This window comes from Parambassis ranga, chromosome 16, assembly GCF_900634625.1.
Source record: "Parambassis ranga chromosome 16, fParRan2.1, whole genome shotgun sequence".
NCBI classification, from domain to species: domain Eukaryota; kingdom Metazoa; phylum Chordata; class Actinopteri; family Ambassidae; genus Parambassis; species Parambassis ranga.
In genome coordinates, this window is record NC_041036.1 from 215,430 (window position 1) to 232,872 (window position 17,443).

Below are 17,443 nucleotides of genomic sequence, written 5' to 3' on the forward strand. Positions count from 1 at the left end.
CCTTAATAAATATGGCAGCCTTTGTTAACGGCGGGCGGCCGTGCACAGCAGGGCCCGCATGCTTCTTAGCGAGTGATGAGGAGGAAAACAAAGAGGGAGCGCACCCGGGGGATGTTCACACCTCAGAAAACACGACACAGAGTCAGGGAATAAAAAGAGTGAGAGGACAACAGACGCTTCCCTTTTCCTCCGCCTGGCTGGTCCTCCTGCAGTCTGTCGCTGAACCAGAGGATCTCAGAACAGGATGAAATGTAACAGACTCCTCACACACATTATTATCATCATCATTATTATTATATACTACTGTGAAACATTCAGAAGGACTAGAATCACTACTGTCATTATTGCTGTGAGCAGCCACCCTCCTCCCGTTGGTCCGCACTGCAAATCCCAGCCCGACACCACAGGACCGCTCAGCAGCAGGACAGGACTTCAGACCAATAATAAATACTGAGACGGTCCCAGACGAGTCAGACGCCAGAGACATGGGGACACCCTGCGGGGTGGAATGTTCCTCCGCCCCTCCCGGGCGCTCCGCCGGCGCCGCGCCTGGTCTTACATCCACGCTGCGTCCGTCTGTTGGCTTCAGCAGGCGTTCACTATAGGCAAAGGTATCTGTTTGTTCACTGACCAGCAGGAGGCGCTCCGCCTTCCTGTGAAACGTTGCAGCAGAGGACGTGAAGTCTGTGACGGTCACTCCGTGGAGGGGGTGTGAGTTTATTGCTGTGGTCCTGATGAGGTCACTGAGGCTGAAGGCGAACGTCACCATTTCAAGTCAGTCAGGTGAGGAGGGTCCTCTACGCCTGGATTTGAAATGAGGGGGAGAGCGGGTGGAGTTCCCAGGTTCTACTCTACCAGCTCACCGGGGGCGGGCGGTGGCTCAGGCCTCAGTCAGGCTCTCTGTGTGCGGGTCTGCAGAGGGGTCCTGCTGCACCTCTGGGACCACGATGCCCTGGTGGAGTTTTTCTAAAGACTGCTTCATCTGAGAACAAACATGGGTGGGGGTGGGGGTGGTGGTGGGGGTGGGGGTGGTTGAGAGATGTTACGACACAGACACACAGCGGTGATCCAGGTACCAGCAGCAGAAGCAGCGCGTGCAGACTGACCTGGTCCAGAAGCGTGACGGAGGACTGCAGGATCTGCTGCCACTTACTGAGCTGCGCCTGGTGGAACTGCCTCTGCAGCTGCAGGACCTGAGCCCACTCCCCGGCCGTCTGAGGCAAGGGACTGAGGAGGACAGACAGGACAGACAGGACGTCAGTACGTGACGGGACACGGCACCGAGGCCCAACTGTGACTTTATATCAGAGCAACAACGATCGATGCAGGCGACAGACTGGACCCAGGATCAACCCCCCCCAGTGTGGGTCTGGGTCTGCGTGGGCCCCCCCCCCCCCCGGTGTGGGTCTGGGTCTGCGTGGGCCCCCCCCCCCCGGTGTGGGTCTGGGTCTGCGTGGGCCCCCCCCCCCCCGGTGTGGGTCTGGGTCTGCGTGGGGCCCCCCCCGGTGTGGGTCTGGGTCTGCGTGGGGCCCCCCCCCGGTGTGGGTCTCACCTGTCAGCCACAGAGTAGGAGTGCCACGTCTCCAGTGTGTGAGCGGCTCTTTCCAGAGCGTACAGCTTGTAGAACAGCAGCATGTTGAGCGCCACCAGCACCACCAGACTGACGGGGACAGAGAGGAGAGACACGTGAGTGACAGCTGGACACAGTGAGACACAGTGAGACACGGTGAGACACGGCTGATGATGTGACAGTTACAGGTGTTTGTTTACAGGAACAATCCACAGCTGTGGTTCTGACTTTAAAACGGACCCAGTGAGCCGTGAAGCTGGCGCCACTTCAAACGCCAAATTAACATCAGGTGGAAGGAGCCTGAACGAACCGACAGCTGAGCTCAGCCACGTTTTGTGGTTAGATGTTAAAAAATGGCAGCAACAGTTCTATTAACTGTGACATCACGTGAGACGCCATGTTGAGACGCGGCAGAGTCACGGCTCAGCTCACGGCCTGAGCGGCAGGTCACAGCTGCCGGGTTAAAGGAGCTCATCTGTCACGTGTACAGATGAGCTGGTTTAGGGGGTGGATTCTTCCTGTAAGGATTAGGGATGCACCGAAATGAAAATTCGAAAATGAGGAATCAAAGGGCGAAAACCGAAACACCGAAAAAAAACAATTATTAGCACCACTGCATCTATGGCTATGAGAGTGCAAATGCACAACTTAATATTATTATTATTATTGTTGGGATGTGCTAAATATTTTCAGCTGAAAATATTTACAATGCACAATATCAAATAACTCCGCTGACTCATGGACATCATGTGTACGTCTTATTTAAACAGGGCCAGTGCATAAATAAACATTGTGTCCAGCAGAAAAATAAATCTGAGGTCACGTATTTAATAAATCAGAACAGAAGAGTCTGTGGTTTGAGGCGCTGCAGGATCTGACACATCACACAGCGAGGGCGCCGAGCGCTCCGTCTCCAAGCGGTTCTCAGCATCCACGCGGCCTGGATCATGTCTCGTCCACGCCGCTTTTTTCCCACAAGTATGATCAATACCGCCGTGATCTCAGTGAGACGCGTGCTGACGACTGTACTTTTCAGTCCGCGGCCCGTCTCCACCGCTCTGCTTAGAAGACGCTTAGTGCTGCGTTTAAAGCTGCATCAGAGGATCTCTGTAGCTGCTCACATGGAGCAAGAGAAGACACGGCAGGCATGCACGTCCAGACAAGCCGCTGGTCGTCATCACAACACCCTGTTTCAGCCGAGTTGTTCTGGTGAAAAAAGTGAAAACCTAAAATTTTCGGTGGCTGAAAATTCGGTGCATCCCTAGTGAGGATGTGAGTGTGTGAAGTCAAAGCCTCTGATACGAACCTGACACAGATCCTACGCACAAGAAGATTGGCAGAAAGGAGGGAGAAGAGAGAGCAAGAAAGGCAAGGTGAGGCTGTTAGTATGCAGGAGATATCCACACGATCGAGCCAACACTCAGAGGCCGATCAACACAAAGCAGCAGGTCCACACACACATCACAGAGTGAGGGAGGACATGCAGGGACACACACACACACAGGCTCCTGCAGACAGTCCCTGCCACGTGTAGAGACACCACTGAATAAAATCCACATGATTACTGTGCAGTAAGACACACACACACTTACATGAAGCTGACGATGAGCAGGATGGTCGATATGCTGTTGGGTCCACCCCGCGAACGCTCCCCCAGCTTCAAGAACTGAGAGTCTGAAATAAAACAGAACGATGAGCTCCTCCTGAGGATGGCAGTACACACCTGAGTCCTGACTGCAGCTACACTCAGCGGCCCGATCGGTGTGATCAGTGTGATCAGTGTGATCTGATCAGATCAGACTGATGACATGTCTCCTCCCTCAGGACGCTCCCTCTGGTGGACTCTACAGCTGCTGCTTTCTATCTTCATGTTTGTGTTTTTCTTGTAAATGTACAAATGAACATGCAGAAAAATCCATCAACTCTCTCTGAGATGTGAAACTTCACGCTGTGTTCTGTCGCTGTTGCAGAGGAGGAGTGTGGAGGCTGACTTACGGCCTTCTCTCCTGTCCCGCTCCTCTCTGACTCCTCTGTCCTCTCCCCGGTCTCCTCCGCCCATGCCTCCTCCATCCCTTTCCCTCTCCCGCTCGCCCTGCCGTCGGGAGCAGGCTCGCTTCCTGCGCCGCAGGGCCGGTGGGGTCTTGGCAGCGTCGGCACCGACCGCTTCGCCCGTGGTCACCACTGTAACCTCTGACTGCAGCAGCGTCTCCAGCTTGGACACCTCGCTCTCTGCGGGAAGACGTGAACAGATGACAGCGAGTGAGGGGTGAGCAGAAGAAGCCTGGATCAGGTCCACGGTTTCTGAGGCCTGTGGCGTCTAAAACTATGATTTATTACATTCGTTATCCTGTGACCGTCAACACCTGCTCTGCCGCGGCTCTGTATGAAACACTGAAGCTGAGGAAGTTTCCGTGCAGCGAGCGGTTCAGCCAGAGCAGCCTGTGTGATGTGTAAACATGATGTGATCATGGACCCACCCATGTGTTTGTAGTACTCTTCAATGCCGCTCCATGTGTTCTTCTCGATCAGCGCCTTCACCAGGCTCCACGGCTGCTTCCTGTAGCAGATGTCTGAGGACACTCTGGGAGGACAGGACAGTTAAAGAGTTAAAGAGAAGTCGCTCACATATGAAGCCTGCAGGTCAGACACACTCTCTCTGAATGTGGGTCATGGGACTGCGGCTGATTAAACATCGTGGTGCCTTTAAGGCCGATGGGAACGTTCAGACTGATGACTGTGTGTGGCTGAAAGGAGCCACACCTCCACCTGCATGAGGTCACACACCTGAGTCGGCTCTTGTGTTTGTTGATGGAGGTGAGGCAGTATCTGTGGACAGTGTAGAAGTAGTCCTGGTACGGGATGCCGGAGGTGATGACCTCCGAGTCCACCACGAAGCACTCGCCCCGGGCGCTGCTTTTGTGCAGCGTCTGTGAGCAGGAAGCAAGAACAAAACAGCTTCATCATCAGGTCTGCTGCTGCCTGCCCATGAGTCTGCATCAGTCAGGCCTGCATGAACAAAGTCCTCATACAGAACCCCACGAATGTGACAGAGCTCATGGATCCAGGCTAAAATTCAATCACCAGAACTAAGACCCGGGAAAGGGACTACAAGCTACCAGGGACTCCGGGTCTGTCCTCACTGCTGTCCTTTACAGGGCACACTCACCTGCGTCTCCACCACAGGGGCGGTCTTCGGGCCGAGAGGGTTGTTGAGGGCGATGGTGTAGCTCAGCACGCGGCTGCTGGTCCCGCTGCTGCCGTCCTGCTGCCACTCGCCCACCGACAGGTCTGCAGAGGGAGGAGAGAGAAGAAGAAGGTGAAGCAGTGCAGGACGAGGTCTGCAGAGATCTGCGTCCTCAGAAGCCTCTCAGTGAAGGCTCAGAGAGCCTGCTGCTCATCAGAAGACAGAAACACATCCACCCTGCTCGCTGCAGACGTGACGATGACATGATGATGACTCATAACAGAAGTGTTTAGTGAAGGACAGATCAGTCCACCATACAGCACGACCCAGAGGCGGCAGCAGCGTGCGCTGACACCGCCTGGAGGCAGTGATCATGTGGGAAGAGGCGCCTCCTACCTGTGAAGTGTCGCTGTGAGAAGAGGTGCTGGATGAAGTGTGTGTCAGCAGAGAACAGCAGGTCGTGCAGCTTGTCCACACTCATGCGGACCGCGGTGTTGATGTGCAGCCGCCCACCGAGGTCAGCGCAGAAGGACTCCACCTCACCTGAAGTTCAGAAGACAAGAGGACACCTTCCTGTAACTTCTGTCTGTGTTCACTCTATACTAGAGGTCTTTTTGTTTATCAGAGCAGAGGAATCTGTGCTCAAGACGTCAAATGACTCAACACGCTTTTAAAAAGACGACACAAAAATCCTCCAGAAACAAAGAGTCCACTCCAACCAGACTCAGTACAAACAGAAAGTCCTGTCCCCCTCAGCAGGACGCCATGATGGAGTCACATGACCAACACTCAGAGAGTCTCTGTCTGAACACCTGAGTGATTCTAAACACATACTCTGGCTGCAGACACACTCTGGCTGCAGACACACACACACACACACACACTCTGGCTGCAGACACACACACACACACTCTGGCTGCAGACACACACACACACACTCTGGCTGCAGACACACACACACATACTCTGGCTGCAGACACACTCTGGCTGCAGACACACACACACACACACACTCTGGCTGCAGACACACACACACACACTCTGGCTGCAGACACACACACACACTCTGGCTGCAGACACACACACACACACACACTCTGGCTGCAGACACACACACACACACACACTCTGGCTGCAGACACACACACACACACACTCTGGCTGCAGACACACACACACACACACTCTGGCTGCAGACACACACACACATACTCTGGCTGCAGACACACACACACACTCTGGCTGCAGACACACAGACACACACACTCTGGCTGCAGACACACACACACACACACTCTGGCTGCAGACACACACACACATACTCTGGCTGCAGACACACAGACACACACACTCTGGCTGCAGACACACACACACACACTCTGGCTGCAGACACACAGACACACAGACACACACACTCTGGCTGCAGACACACAGACACACAGACACACAGACACACACACTCTGGCTGCAGACACACAGACACACAGACACACAGACACACACACACACACACTCTCTGCCTGCTCTCTGGCTGCAGACAGGATGAGCAGGACTCCATGAGAACAGAGGAAGTGTTCCAGAGGCTTTAAACACGTCTCAAAGTCTGAAGATAAGCTACACTCTGCTCGCTCACACTAGCAGCACTCACTTTCCTCCTGCGTGTCAGACGAGTTGCTGGGGTCTGTGGGCAGCTCCTCATCATTGGTGATGTCCAATGAGGAGAGGTTTCCCAGACTGGTGGTTGGTGGAGGCAGCATGTGATTGGCTGACTCAGACAAGCTGTCCCCGCCCTCTTCCAGATTCTGGTGCAGAGAGGAGAGGAGAGGAGGGGGGAGGGAGGGGGAAGGCAGACAAGGAGGACAGTTGGCAGGATGTTCATGGGGAAATCACCCCACAGTCATATGACTGGAGGAGCCAGGCCTCAGCAGCCTGAACACACACACCAGCGAGCCGTGCAGTTAATCTGAGCGCGGCACTCGTCCACACAGCACTCCATTTATTCACCTCCACCCTGCCCGACTGTCCACATCCAGATCACCAGCACAGCAGCTGTTTCTGATTGGACACAGCTCCACCCTGCTCCACACGCTGCACGTCCTGTGTGTTGTCATTTATCAGCCATTTGTAGTTTAGTGATCTTTAATGATGGACTTCTCACAGACTGATCAGAAACCACCTGACCTATCATCCACAGGACTCGGATGTGTTTATCACGGTCTGGATTTGTCTTGAGAACAGAATGCACAGAAACGATGCTGATAAGCTGGTAGCTGCTGTGTGGACACGTAAACAGTGTCTGTGGTCTGTCTGTGGTCTGTCTGGTCTGTCTGTGGTCTGCCTGGTCTGTCTGTGGTCTGTCTGTGGTCTGCCTGTGGTCTGCCTGGTCTGTCTGTGGTCTGCCTGTGGTCTGCCTGGTCTGTCTGTGGTCTGTCTGTGGTCTGCCTGTGGTCTGTCTGGTCTGCCTGGTCTGTCTGTGGTCTGTCTGTGGTCTGTCTGTGGTCTGCCTGGTCTGTCTGTGTTCTGTCTGTGGTCTGTCTGTGGTCTGCCTGGTCTGTCTGTGGTCTGTCTGTGGTCTGCCTGTGGTCTGTCTGGTCTGTCTGTGGTCTGCCTGGTCTGTCTGTGTTCTGTCTGTGGTCTGCCTGTGGTCTGTCTGTGGTCAGTCCACAGGCAGACCACAGACAGTCTGGTCTGTCTGTGGTCTGCCTGGTCTGCCTGGTCTGCCTGTGGTCTGTCTGTGGTCTGCCTGGTCTGCCTGTGGTCTGCCTGTGGTCTGCAGAGGTACTGTCAATCCAACACAAACATTACATCAGAAAGAGCACTCACGAAGGAGGCAGCGGCGGAGGCGGGGGCAGAGGCTGAGGCGTTGGTGGGGGTGGTGGACGGCAGCGAGCCGTGCGAGCTGGGTGGGCTCAGGTCCAAGGGGTCCGAGCTGAGTCTGCGTCCTGATGAGGAAGGCACCTCTATGGGCAGACAGGAAGCGGTGGAAGGTGGAGAGGATCCACTGAGGCTTGTGGTAGATGGAGGACTGGCCAGACTGCAGGGCACCAGGGGAGGTGGAGAGCTGCCCGAAGAGGAGACGGACACGGAGCTCAGGTCGAGCAGATCTGTGACGGACACCGACTCGTCTCCTGGCCTGGAGAACAGAGAGAGGAACACGGAGAAGGTCACACCAATGCTCTGCTAATAAAGAAAACTTTCTGAAGCAGCTCGGCATGGAGCCTCCAGCGTTTGTCACTGTGGCTGCGCCTGAGTTCACCTAAACTCCTGGCTGTTCCAAATAGGGGCAAAGAGGTAGAGCCCGAGAGTGTATGCAGAGAGGGTTGAACATGTGAAGACACACAGAGATTCATGCTCATCTCAGCCCAACGCCGTCCCCAGAGACAGTGAAAGGACGACGCCTGGGCTGAGACACAGCTCCGGTCTGTAACCTGCAGCCAGCTCAGGCACGGACTGACTCAGGAAAGACATCCACACAAACACAGACACCTCAGCTACATCAAGGACTGTGCACCAGCACACACAGGAACACTCACAGTAGGCCGTTCATGTGCTCGGCGGTCGGGGAGACGTAGTCGTCGTCTTCACTCGTGAGGCCCAGTTCAGTGCCGTAACACTGGTGCACAATGTGCCACAGCTCTTTAGGGGACAACGACTGTGGAAACAGAACAACATGAAAGGTCATGTATGTGACGTGTCCTCAGACAGCGTGCAGAGCGGCTCTGTTCTCCTGCAGTATGTAACAGCCTTTAGTGGACAAACTAGTTCAAAGTGAGGTGGGGGAACATCTCCGCTCTAACCACATCCGATGATCGTCCTACGCTTCCTCTGTGAACTAATGTCTGTGTTCACACAGTAAATAACAGTACTTGAAAGTGTCCTCTGAAGCCTGTGTTTGTGGCCGTGCTTCGTGATGCTGCATCTATTCTGAGACGGATAACCACAGGCCGTGTCACAGCAGGAGGGCGGCGGAGGAGGACGTACCTTGTCCAACAGCGCGTTCTGCCACAGACGGAAGATCATCATGAAGCTGCGGTCCCTGGCTCCGAACGACGTGAAGAAATGCTGAGAGGGTGAACACATGAGAAGGAAGGACAGAGGTGTGAGCGTCACACTGAGGGACATCGGCTCCTCACAGTGAAGCTCCGTCAGCAGAGACTCACAGGAGGAGACAAACACTCATCCTCCCACACAGACCCTACACACATCACAGGCGTTGCACTGTTCACTCTGTGTTCTACAGCTTCATCTGAACCATCTCCAAGAGGCCTGCAGAGCCCGAAGAGTTAAATATCTGAAACATGTTCAGTGTGGAAGGCTGCTGTGCACAGTGCTTCCATGTTGGGGTGATGCCTGTCTCTCTGTGTGTTCTGTGGTCTGTGCTGTTTGTGTAGAGGAGCAGGACTCTGTGAAGGTTCGGAGGGTTAATTCTGCTGCCTGTCTTTGAGGCTGACCTTCTCATTGTCAGTGCTGATCTGGATGGCGTTCGGGATGAGTTTGGCGGTCTTCTCCTTGGTCATGGAGGTCACGTCTTTCAGCAGGATGGTGATCTGAGGGCAGAGGGAGAGAGTGGAGTCTCTTATCTCACAGATCGAAAAACAAATTCATTACAGCTCCTTATCTGATCGCTGGTGTGACATTAACCAGTGTTTGCCTGTGTGCGTGTGTGTGTTTGCACAGCGTGTGTGTGTGTGTGGCTGACTTACAGTGGTTTCCCAGCGGAAGATGTTGCTGTAGAAACAGAGCCAGTTCTCGGACAGATAGAGGCGGCCCTGAAGCAGAATGTCCTTCTGCAGCGCGCAGGAGTAATCTGGATACAGAGACACGTCAGAAGGGGGCGTGTGGCTCATCACTGAATCTTCCTGAGTCTTTGTGTCTTACTCACCCACTATAAGTCGCTCTGTGTCAGGAAGTTTCTTAAAGATTTTACGGAAATCCTCGTTGCGCTGTTTGTATGTAGGACTGAGAACCTGAGGGGGAGGAAGAGGAAGAGGAAGAGGACGTGGCACAACAATGTCAGACCTCTGCTCCAGCTGCTACTCAGTAAAACTAACTGTGATTAAACTAATCAGCGCTGAATGAATGATCAGACCTCGGTGAGGTTACATAGGGGGTGCATGATGGTTGTTCATGTTACTTACGTTGTACCAGCTCTGCATTTTCTGCAAAGAAAAGAACAGCGCATTCAGTCATGGACTCCCTCTGTGCTCACAGAACAGCAGCTGCCAGGCTCTGAGGAGCAGCTCTTTATATAACTTCCCGCACTGATGTCAAAACCTGCACCACTTCTCCATTCTAAAGGCTCCAACAGAAGGAGAGGTGGACTCACAGAGGCACTGGAACAATCGTTTCCCAAGATGGAGGACACCAGATGCAAAACATGAGGTTTACAAATGTGTACGTGGAGCCGTGTGTAATGTGTGTTCACATTTTACCAACGCACACTTGCTGCTCTGAACAGATGTGACACTGATTTCTACATTCTGACGGTGTGGGTGAGCAGATTTATGAGCACCACCTGTGTGTGTGGTGGAACGGCAGAGACGTGTTGCCTCTGCCATCAGAGACACTAACAGCAGCGCCTGCTGTGTGAAAAGGTGAGCTGCTGAGGCTGACCTCCTCTGTCAGAGCAGAGCCTGCGGAACCAGGAGGTCTGTGTGGGTGGAGGTACCTTGGCATTGCGGCTGAAGTGGCGAGAAGCAATTGGGTAAGCTGACGAGAGGGAGGAGGCAGAAGGTATGGAGGGCAGTGGACTATCTGAGCCTCCTCCTCCTCCTCCTCCACCTCCGCTCTTCTCGCCTCCTCCCTCGCTCTCACTGGCCCTGCCGCCTCCGAGGACCCTGCGCCGTAGGGAGGGGGAGCTGCCGGGGGTGCTGCGCGGGGAGTTACTGGCCGTGCTGGATTAAAAAGACAAGAGAAGGACAGTTAGCTGCGGGAGGACAGAGGAACCCCTTTCATATTTTCAGGAGGTGCAGGTCTTTGCTCCTTCCTACATAACGGCCATCTCAAACTGCCCAGAGGAAGGTGAAGCCCGCTGGACCCGCTGTGACGGGTGAAGCCCGCTGGACCCGCTGTGACGGGTGAAGCCCGCTGGACCCGCTGTGACGGGTGAAGCAGCTCAAAGGTCAGAGCAACGCTACAAAACACAGGACCATTAAACCCGCTCCAGGTCCAGCTGTGTGCTCGGACCTCCTCACCAAATAAAAACATAAACATGTCCAGTTTAGATGCAGGAGGTGGAGGAGGGGACGCTTCAGACATGGGACAGTCCACCCATCCTAGCATGATCTACTGCCCCCCCACCGCTCCCAAAGTCTGTGCATCCATCCTGTCCTCCACACAGACTCTGATTCTATGAAGTCATCACAGTCATCCATGAGCTGAGCCTCACAGCAGCATTAACCCTCCATGTTCACAGCTTCTAAGGTGTCTGATCATCATGTCCTTGAAGGTTGTGTTCATGCAGCTGTCCCTGGTTTAAACCGACCTGAAACACCTCCACCTTGTATCACTGCAGCCAACCAGAGCATTACTGCCGTGCAGCCCCTGCTGCTATTGTTTTTAGCATTTGTAGCATTACTCATGCATGAGCTCAGACTGACAGGAGGAGAGGATGAGAGTATCTGGATCGCCCAGGCAACCACATGAGCATCCCTCATCCTGAAAATACATAATCCCCCAAACATGTAGTGATCTGAGGGCAGTGCTGCTAATCAGAGTGATGGCAGAGCAGCAAGGAGCTCTGTGAGGGCCTGTAGGAGGCTGCAGGGAGGAGGACCTGAAGGATGTCCATCAGTGTCAGCTGTTTACAAAGCACACACACAGAGACACGCAGAGACACACACACACACACACACTGCAGCTAGCGCTACACAGCGGGTCTATGAGGAGCTCGGCGGACGTAAACACGTCGGTCGGTGCTAACACCTGAACTACACGAGGCCAGGCCGGTTGTGTCACTTACTCGAACATGTCATGAGGCGTTTGAGGTCCAGCTGATGTGCAGAGAAACACACACACGCTGCTGCTCGCTGCTGAATGGAAGCAGCGCCGTGTGTGTGTGTGTGTGTGTGTGTGTGGATAAAGCTACGGGGTGTATGTCCGCGGCTCTCTCGCGTTTTCGTCGCTTAGCTTCGGGCTAGAAAAGCGCCCATCGTCCCTCCACCGGTCCCGCGATTACCACATTAATTTCCCATCGTGGACGACGCCCCTGCACCTCCGTACGGACCGCCGTGCTCCGTGTGCCGCTTGCAGGACCCGCTAACGGGCTGCCGTCACTGCACCCATCCGTAATCCCTTTGAGACGGGGGAGGGAGGGGGAGGAGGAGTAGGAGGGGGGGAGGGAGGAGGAGGGGGAGGGGGGAGGGAGGGGGAGGAGGAGGGGGCTTCGTGCTCAGCGGTATTTCCATGACAACAGCGCCACGTTTAAATGATGGATCAATAAATCTGATACATGTAAACATCAGAAACTGCCGCACACACACTGACACATACACCGACACACACACTGACACACACACCGACACACACACCGACACACACACACCGACGAACCAGCGGAGCGCAGAACTGTGTTAGCATGTTAGCATGTTAGCATGCTGCTCCAGGTTATAGCATAGCATTAGCTTTTAGCCTCTGCTGCTCGTATTTCTGCTTCAAACACACAGACCGGTGTCCACCAGTTCATTAGTGTTTCATCCTGCGGAACAGAAGCACCAGTTCTGATCGGTTCTGATCGGTTCTGATCAGACACCGACTGATTTTCTGCAGGAATCCTATTGGCTGTTTGTGCAACACGGGGACCGCCACCTTCAACAACATCAACATGTCCACCTGGCCAAAGCCCCAGAACCCACCCAATCCCTTAACCCTCAACCTCTCAGTCCATCCCTGTGGATTAGAGTCCACATCATAATCCACGCTGGGCTGAGCCACGCAGGCCCACATCCACAGCCCTGTCTGTGTAATCTGCTTTCCTGAGGCCACCAATGGCAGAGAAGCAGTGGACGTGAGGTGGCGTGTGAGGCAGAGGTGTTCACTTCCCTGTGTTTGTAAGTCTGTTAGATTCACACACACAGACACACACACAGAGACACACAGACACACACAGAGACACACACAGAGACACACACACAGACACACACAGAGACACAGAGACACACACAGAGACACACACACTAGTGTACAGAAGCTGATTACCAGGCGAAGTAAACAATTCCTGACAACAGGAGAGTGACTGATAATCACACACAATAATCAGTGAGTGTCAGTCAGCAGGTGATGGTGCTGAGTGTGTCAGTGTGTGTGTGTCAGTGTGTGTGTGTGTGTGTGTGTGTGTGAACACCAGTGTAACTCAGACCATCTGCTCCGTTGACTGATGGATTAGAGACCACAGTCCACAGTCTGCACAACAACATACAGAGTAAGTCAGAGGTCCTCACATCAAGTCCTCTAACAGGTAGAAGCCAGACCTGCTCAAAGTCCAGTCATCAAGTGACCAACAGATCTATAACGTGGACTGAAACAAGCCGGCTGTGGATAAGGTTAATCTATATCTGTGGGGACGGTTCCACTCCTGCTGATTTCATCAGTGACAGATCCTCCATCACAGAGGGGGGTCACTTGAAATCATTCATGTTGATTGGGCCTAATAATCCACACATCCTGTAAGGTGGCCGCTGCGATCTGCACAGGAAGCCTGATCAACATGCAGCCGAGCGCAGTAAGTGGGTCGATGAAGCGACGCCTACATGAGGTGGACGAGGCCGCAGCTGTTCATATGGAGAGAGTCGCCCTCTGCTCGCCCTCTGCAGCCCACTGCAGTGCTGCACAGGGCCGCTCTGATTGGGCTGACATGACATCATCAGACTGAGAGCCCGCTGCCATTGGCTGAGGGTGACGTCATGATTCAGAAGGAGGATAAATGGCGGCTGAGCCCCGCCTCCTGCCTGTGACTGACCCAGCTCTGCCACAGCAGCAGCTCACTTTCTTTGTTTACAGTTGACACAGCCTGGCCGCTTGTTTACAGGCGTCAGCTGTCCTTAGAGCACACCCTGTAACACACCGAAGGGATCACAGGCCGGACGGGGCCCTCTCAGTGGAGGGCTGCAGATCTCAGGCAGGACGGGGCCCTCTCAGTGGAGGGCAGCAGAGGGTTCTCACTGTATGACAGGAATTCTGCTTTTCGTCAGACAGGACAGTGAGCCATGAATCAATGTAATCTGGGTTTTACAGTGTAACCTGTGCTTGCTAGCTTTAACCATTAGCTAATTAACCAGTTCAAAGTACTTGGCCTGGGGTGGACCTGCCTGCCCACAGATGAGAGGCCTCTCACTGCAGTCACTCACTGCAGGCAAATCCAGCCCACATGCAAATAGGCTGAGGCTGGACAGAGCTGTGAGATTTACCCATGAGACACAGACAGACACAGGCTGAGGACACTCTGCTCCAAACTACTGACCCCTCTGAGCTGCTGCTGTGAGACCAGAGAGCCTTCAACACCATCGGTGAGGAGGGAGACTCTTCATCTTCCTCAGGAGGAGAGGCTCATTAACTCCTGTGTCATCTTAACCCTCTGTGGACCTGTCACACTAACCTGCAGCTGTCCCAGTCAGACTCTCTGCTGAGCAGGCTCCTGAGGGACCAGCGGGAGCGCCGGCTGGGTGACGGACTACGAGACCCAGCACGAGATGGTGGCAGGAGGAGGTCGTGTGACGGGCTGTCCTGACCTCGCTGCTCTCCCTCCATCTGAGCTGCCACACAGGGGGAGGGGCTGCGGCGCAGGGCGGCCCTGTCCGGAGGGTCCATCACTACAATCTGTGGCGTTTGGCCCCTCTGCGGCTTCGGACTGCAGCCGTGCTCCTCATGGTTCCTTCTCTTGCTCCGCGCCCTGCTGCGGTGGGAGCGACCCAGGCGGCTGGAGCGCGGCGGTTTGGGGCTGGGTGAGCGAGACCAGGACTCTGTGTCAGAGGACGGTGGCAGGACGGTCAGTGTGGGGACAGGGACGGGCTGAGCCACAGCAATCCCCTCTGACCTCACAGGAGAGGACATGGTCATCCTCAGAACTCAGCGCTTCCTGTCCCTCACGTCGGTGTCTGAGGTTCCTCTGTCCCGTCTCTTCGGGTCGCTCCTCTGTCTCTCGTCCCTCCTCTGTCCCGTCTCTTCGGGTCGCTCCTCTGTCTCTCGTCCCTCCTCTGTCCCGTCTCTTCGGGTCCCTCCTCTGTCCCGTCTCTTCGGGTCCCTCCTCTGTCCCGTCTCTTCGGGTCCCTCCTCTGTCCCGTCTCTTCGGGTCCCTCCTCTGTCCCGTCTCTTCGGGTCCCTCCTCTGTCCCGTCTCTTCGGGTCCCTCCTCTGTCCCGTCTCTTCGGTAGGCTTCACGCTCTCTGTTGTGTGATCCCCTTCATCTTTCAGAGACACTGACTTGTGTCTGGACGAAGCTTCCTGAGGAGTGAAGAGAACAAAAACCTGGCATTCAAACACTGGCCTGCCACCTGACTGTGGTTCTGAGTCTCAGGTCTCTGGTGCTGCCTGCCCTGTTCTGGGAACATGAGGGATCAAATGAGGAGGAGGAGGATGTGTAACTTCATACTGTTTCCACTGGGAGGGTTTGATTTACAGGACATTTTTCTGGAAGATGTGTTGTTATTATTTTTAAACGTTCCCTTCAAGTGACTCAGAAACGGCCGAGCTGGTTCAACAAGCAGGACACCGACCATGACCTCACAGTGAGGACGCAAAAGACACTTTGTCCAGGTCCTCTTATCTAACACCCACTGTGGTGATGAAGACCTCGGCAGACAGCGTCCAAGGATGGGACACAGAGACCACGGCCGCACGTCCACATCTCTAAATTTACTCTGACAGAAAGAGAACCAGCGCGTCACCTATTCTTACCCACAATCCTCGGCACAGGGGACACGACAACACGAGCACTCTGAGGACCAGAGACTGTCACTTTGTTGTGTCTCACAAAGTCAACGAAGCACCAACCAAAACACATGATGTCATCAGCAGGGTCAAGGCCCGCCCACACACACACACACACACACACACACACACACACACACACACACACACACCTCACAAACCAGACTCTGGACAAAGTAGTTCCCCACAAAACCAGGTCAAGAAGAGCCTCACACAGCAAGGTCATGACGGCACGAAAACACACAGCAGGGAGAGCGCATGTGTGTGAGAGACACACTCACACACACTCACACACACTCACACACACTCACACACACTCCATTGTTTGCCTTCAAAGCAGGCAGACAGGGCAGGAGCCCAAGACACTATCTGATCTGTTTGAACAAGAACAATCTGAGCACGGCGTGTTTGTCCACAGTGATCCACCGTGATCTGTGAGGCACACACACAGAGACACACACAGACACACACACACACACACACACACACGGAGACAGAGACACACACACACACAGACACACAGAGACACACAGAGAGACACAGAGACACACAGAGAGACACAGAGAGACACAGAGACACACAGACAGAGACACACACACACAGAGACACACAGAGACACACACACACACAGACACACAGAGACACAGAGACACACAGAGACACAGAGAGACACAGAGACACACACACACAGAGACACACAGACACACACAGAGACACACACACACAAACACACACACCGACAGACCCACAGGCCAGCGCGAGCAACAAGTACACACACGCACACAGAGACACACACAGAGACACACACACAGACACACACAGAGACACACAGACACACACACACACCGACAGACACACAGGCCAGCGCGAGCAACAAGTAAACGCACACACACACACACACACACACAGAGACACACACACAGACCCACACTCTGTAGCACAAAGGCTCCCTGAGCCCGCAGCCCTCCGCCGGGCTCCTACCTTCCATTGGAAGAGGTTCCGCCGGGTCTGCTGTCCTGCTCGGCTTCGAACACCAGCCGGGCCACGGTGCGGGGAGCGATGTTAAAATCCACTTTTTCACAGGAACACATCAACATCGTCGGAGGCTGAGGCGCGTGTCGGCCCCTCAGCCCTCAGCACACAAACAAGTTCAGCTAGCGACTCCCCGACAAAGTCCTCGGAGGCCGAGGCTCGCACACAGAGTCCTGTCCGCCTACCAGGCGCTCCTTTCCAGCGGACCGAGTACCACCGCGACGGCCCCCATGCTCACGTCAAAGACAGCCCGCCATGAAACACACACACTTTACAGCCCGCGGCTAGCTTAGCATTAGCAGCGAGGATCCGCACAGATAAAACGCTTTTAGTCGAAAACTGAAAAGGAACCGAGTCCTTCAGATGGAGAGTCCCGCAGCTGGAGGGAGGGGGGTCCGAGAGGCCTGGTCCAGCAAAACATCTGCGCTGCTGCGTGTGTCACAAAACACACCGACAAAAGCAGTTTAATGACCACAACCAATATGTTTATGATGAACAAACACAACCAGAGAGCAGCGGCGCGCCAGAAACCCGGGGCCGAGAACAGCGACACCCCTCCGGCAAACTTTTTGGTACAGTCCGGTGAAATAACTGTCCAGAGGATGTGGCGAAGAAGAAAGACGAGCGTTCACATCAAAAGACACGGGAAGACCCGGGTCACTGCCTGGACCCTTCTGATCAGCGGACCCGGGAACAGACCCGGGATGACGGGATGCAGCCGAACACAGAACCGCG

At 54.5% G+C, this 17,443-nt stretch overlaps 1 protein-coding gene across 6 annotated transcripts in view; it reads right to left on the reverse strand.

Moving 5' to 3' along the window:
- Positions 1-272: 272 nt before the first annotated feature.
- LOC114448227 (protein Aster-A-like) overlaps positions 273-17,443 on the reverse strand; it is a 19,229-nt gene continuing 2,058 nt past the window's right edge. For 2 of the 6 annotated variants that reach the window (XM_028425049.1, XM_028425050.1), the window contains 19 exons: positions 14,347-15,190; positions 10,423-10,648; positions 9,893-9,913; positions 9,637-9,721; positions 9,458-9,561; positions 9,206-9,301; positions 8,736-8,816; positions 8,288-8,406; positions 7,578-7,887; positions 6,403-6,556; positions 5,151-5,297; positions 4,737-4,858; positions 4,355-4,497; positions 4,048-4,151; positions 3,566-3,799; positions 3,163-3,244; positions 1,553-1,660; positions 1,107-1,227; positions 273-982 (listed from right to left, as the gene is read on the reverse strand). In XM_028425049.1, coding sequence (XP_028280850.1) covers positions 881-982; positions 1,107-1,227; positions 1,553-1,660; positions 3,163-3,244; positions 3,566-3,799; positions 4,048-4,151; positions 4,355-4,497; positions 4,737-4,858; positions 5,151-5,297; positions 6,403-6,556; positions 7,578-7,887; positions 8,288-8,406; positions 8,736-8,816; positions 9,206-9,301; positions 9,458-9,561; positions 9,637-9,721; positions 9,893-9,913; positions 10,423-10,648; positions 14,347-14,807 — 2,820 coding nt within the window. In that variant the 5' untranslated portion in view covers positions 14,808-15,190 and the 3' untranslated portion in view covers positions 273-880. Of the gene's footprint in view, positions 983-1,106; positions 1,228-1,552; positions 1,661-3,162; positions 3,245-3,565; positions 3,800-4,047; positions 4,152-4,354; positions 4,498-4,736; positions 4,859-5,150; positions 5,298-6,402; positions 6,557-7,577; positions 7,888-8,287; positions 8,407-8,735; positions 8,817-9,205; positions 9,302-9,457; positions 9,562-9,636; positions 9,722-9,892; positions 9,914-10,422; positions 10,649-11,715; positions 11,739-14,346; positions 15,191-16,657; positions 17,352-17,443 lie in introns of those variants that run through there. The other 4 variants (XM_028425051.1, XM_028425052.1, XM_028425054.1 and 1 more) reach the window with 4 other exon arrangements.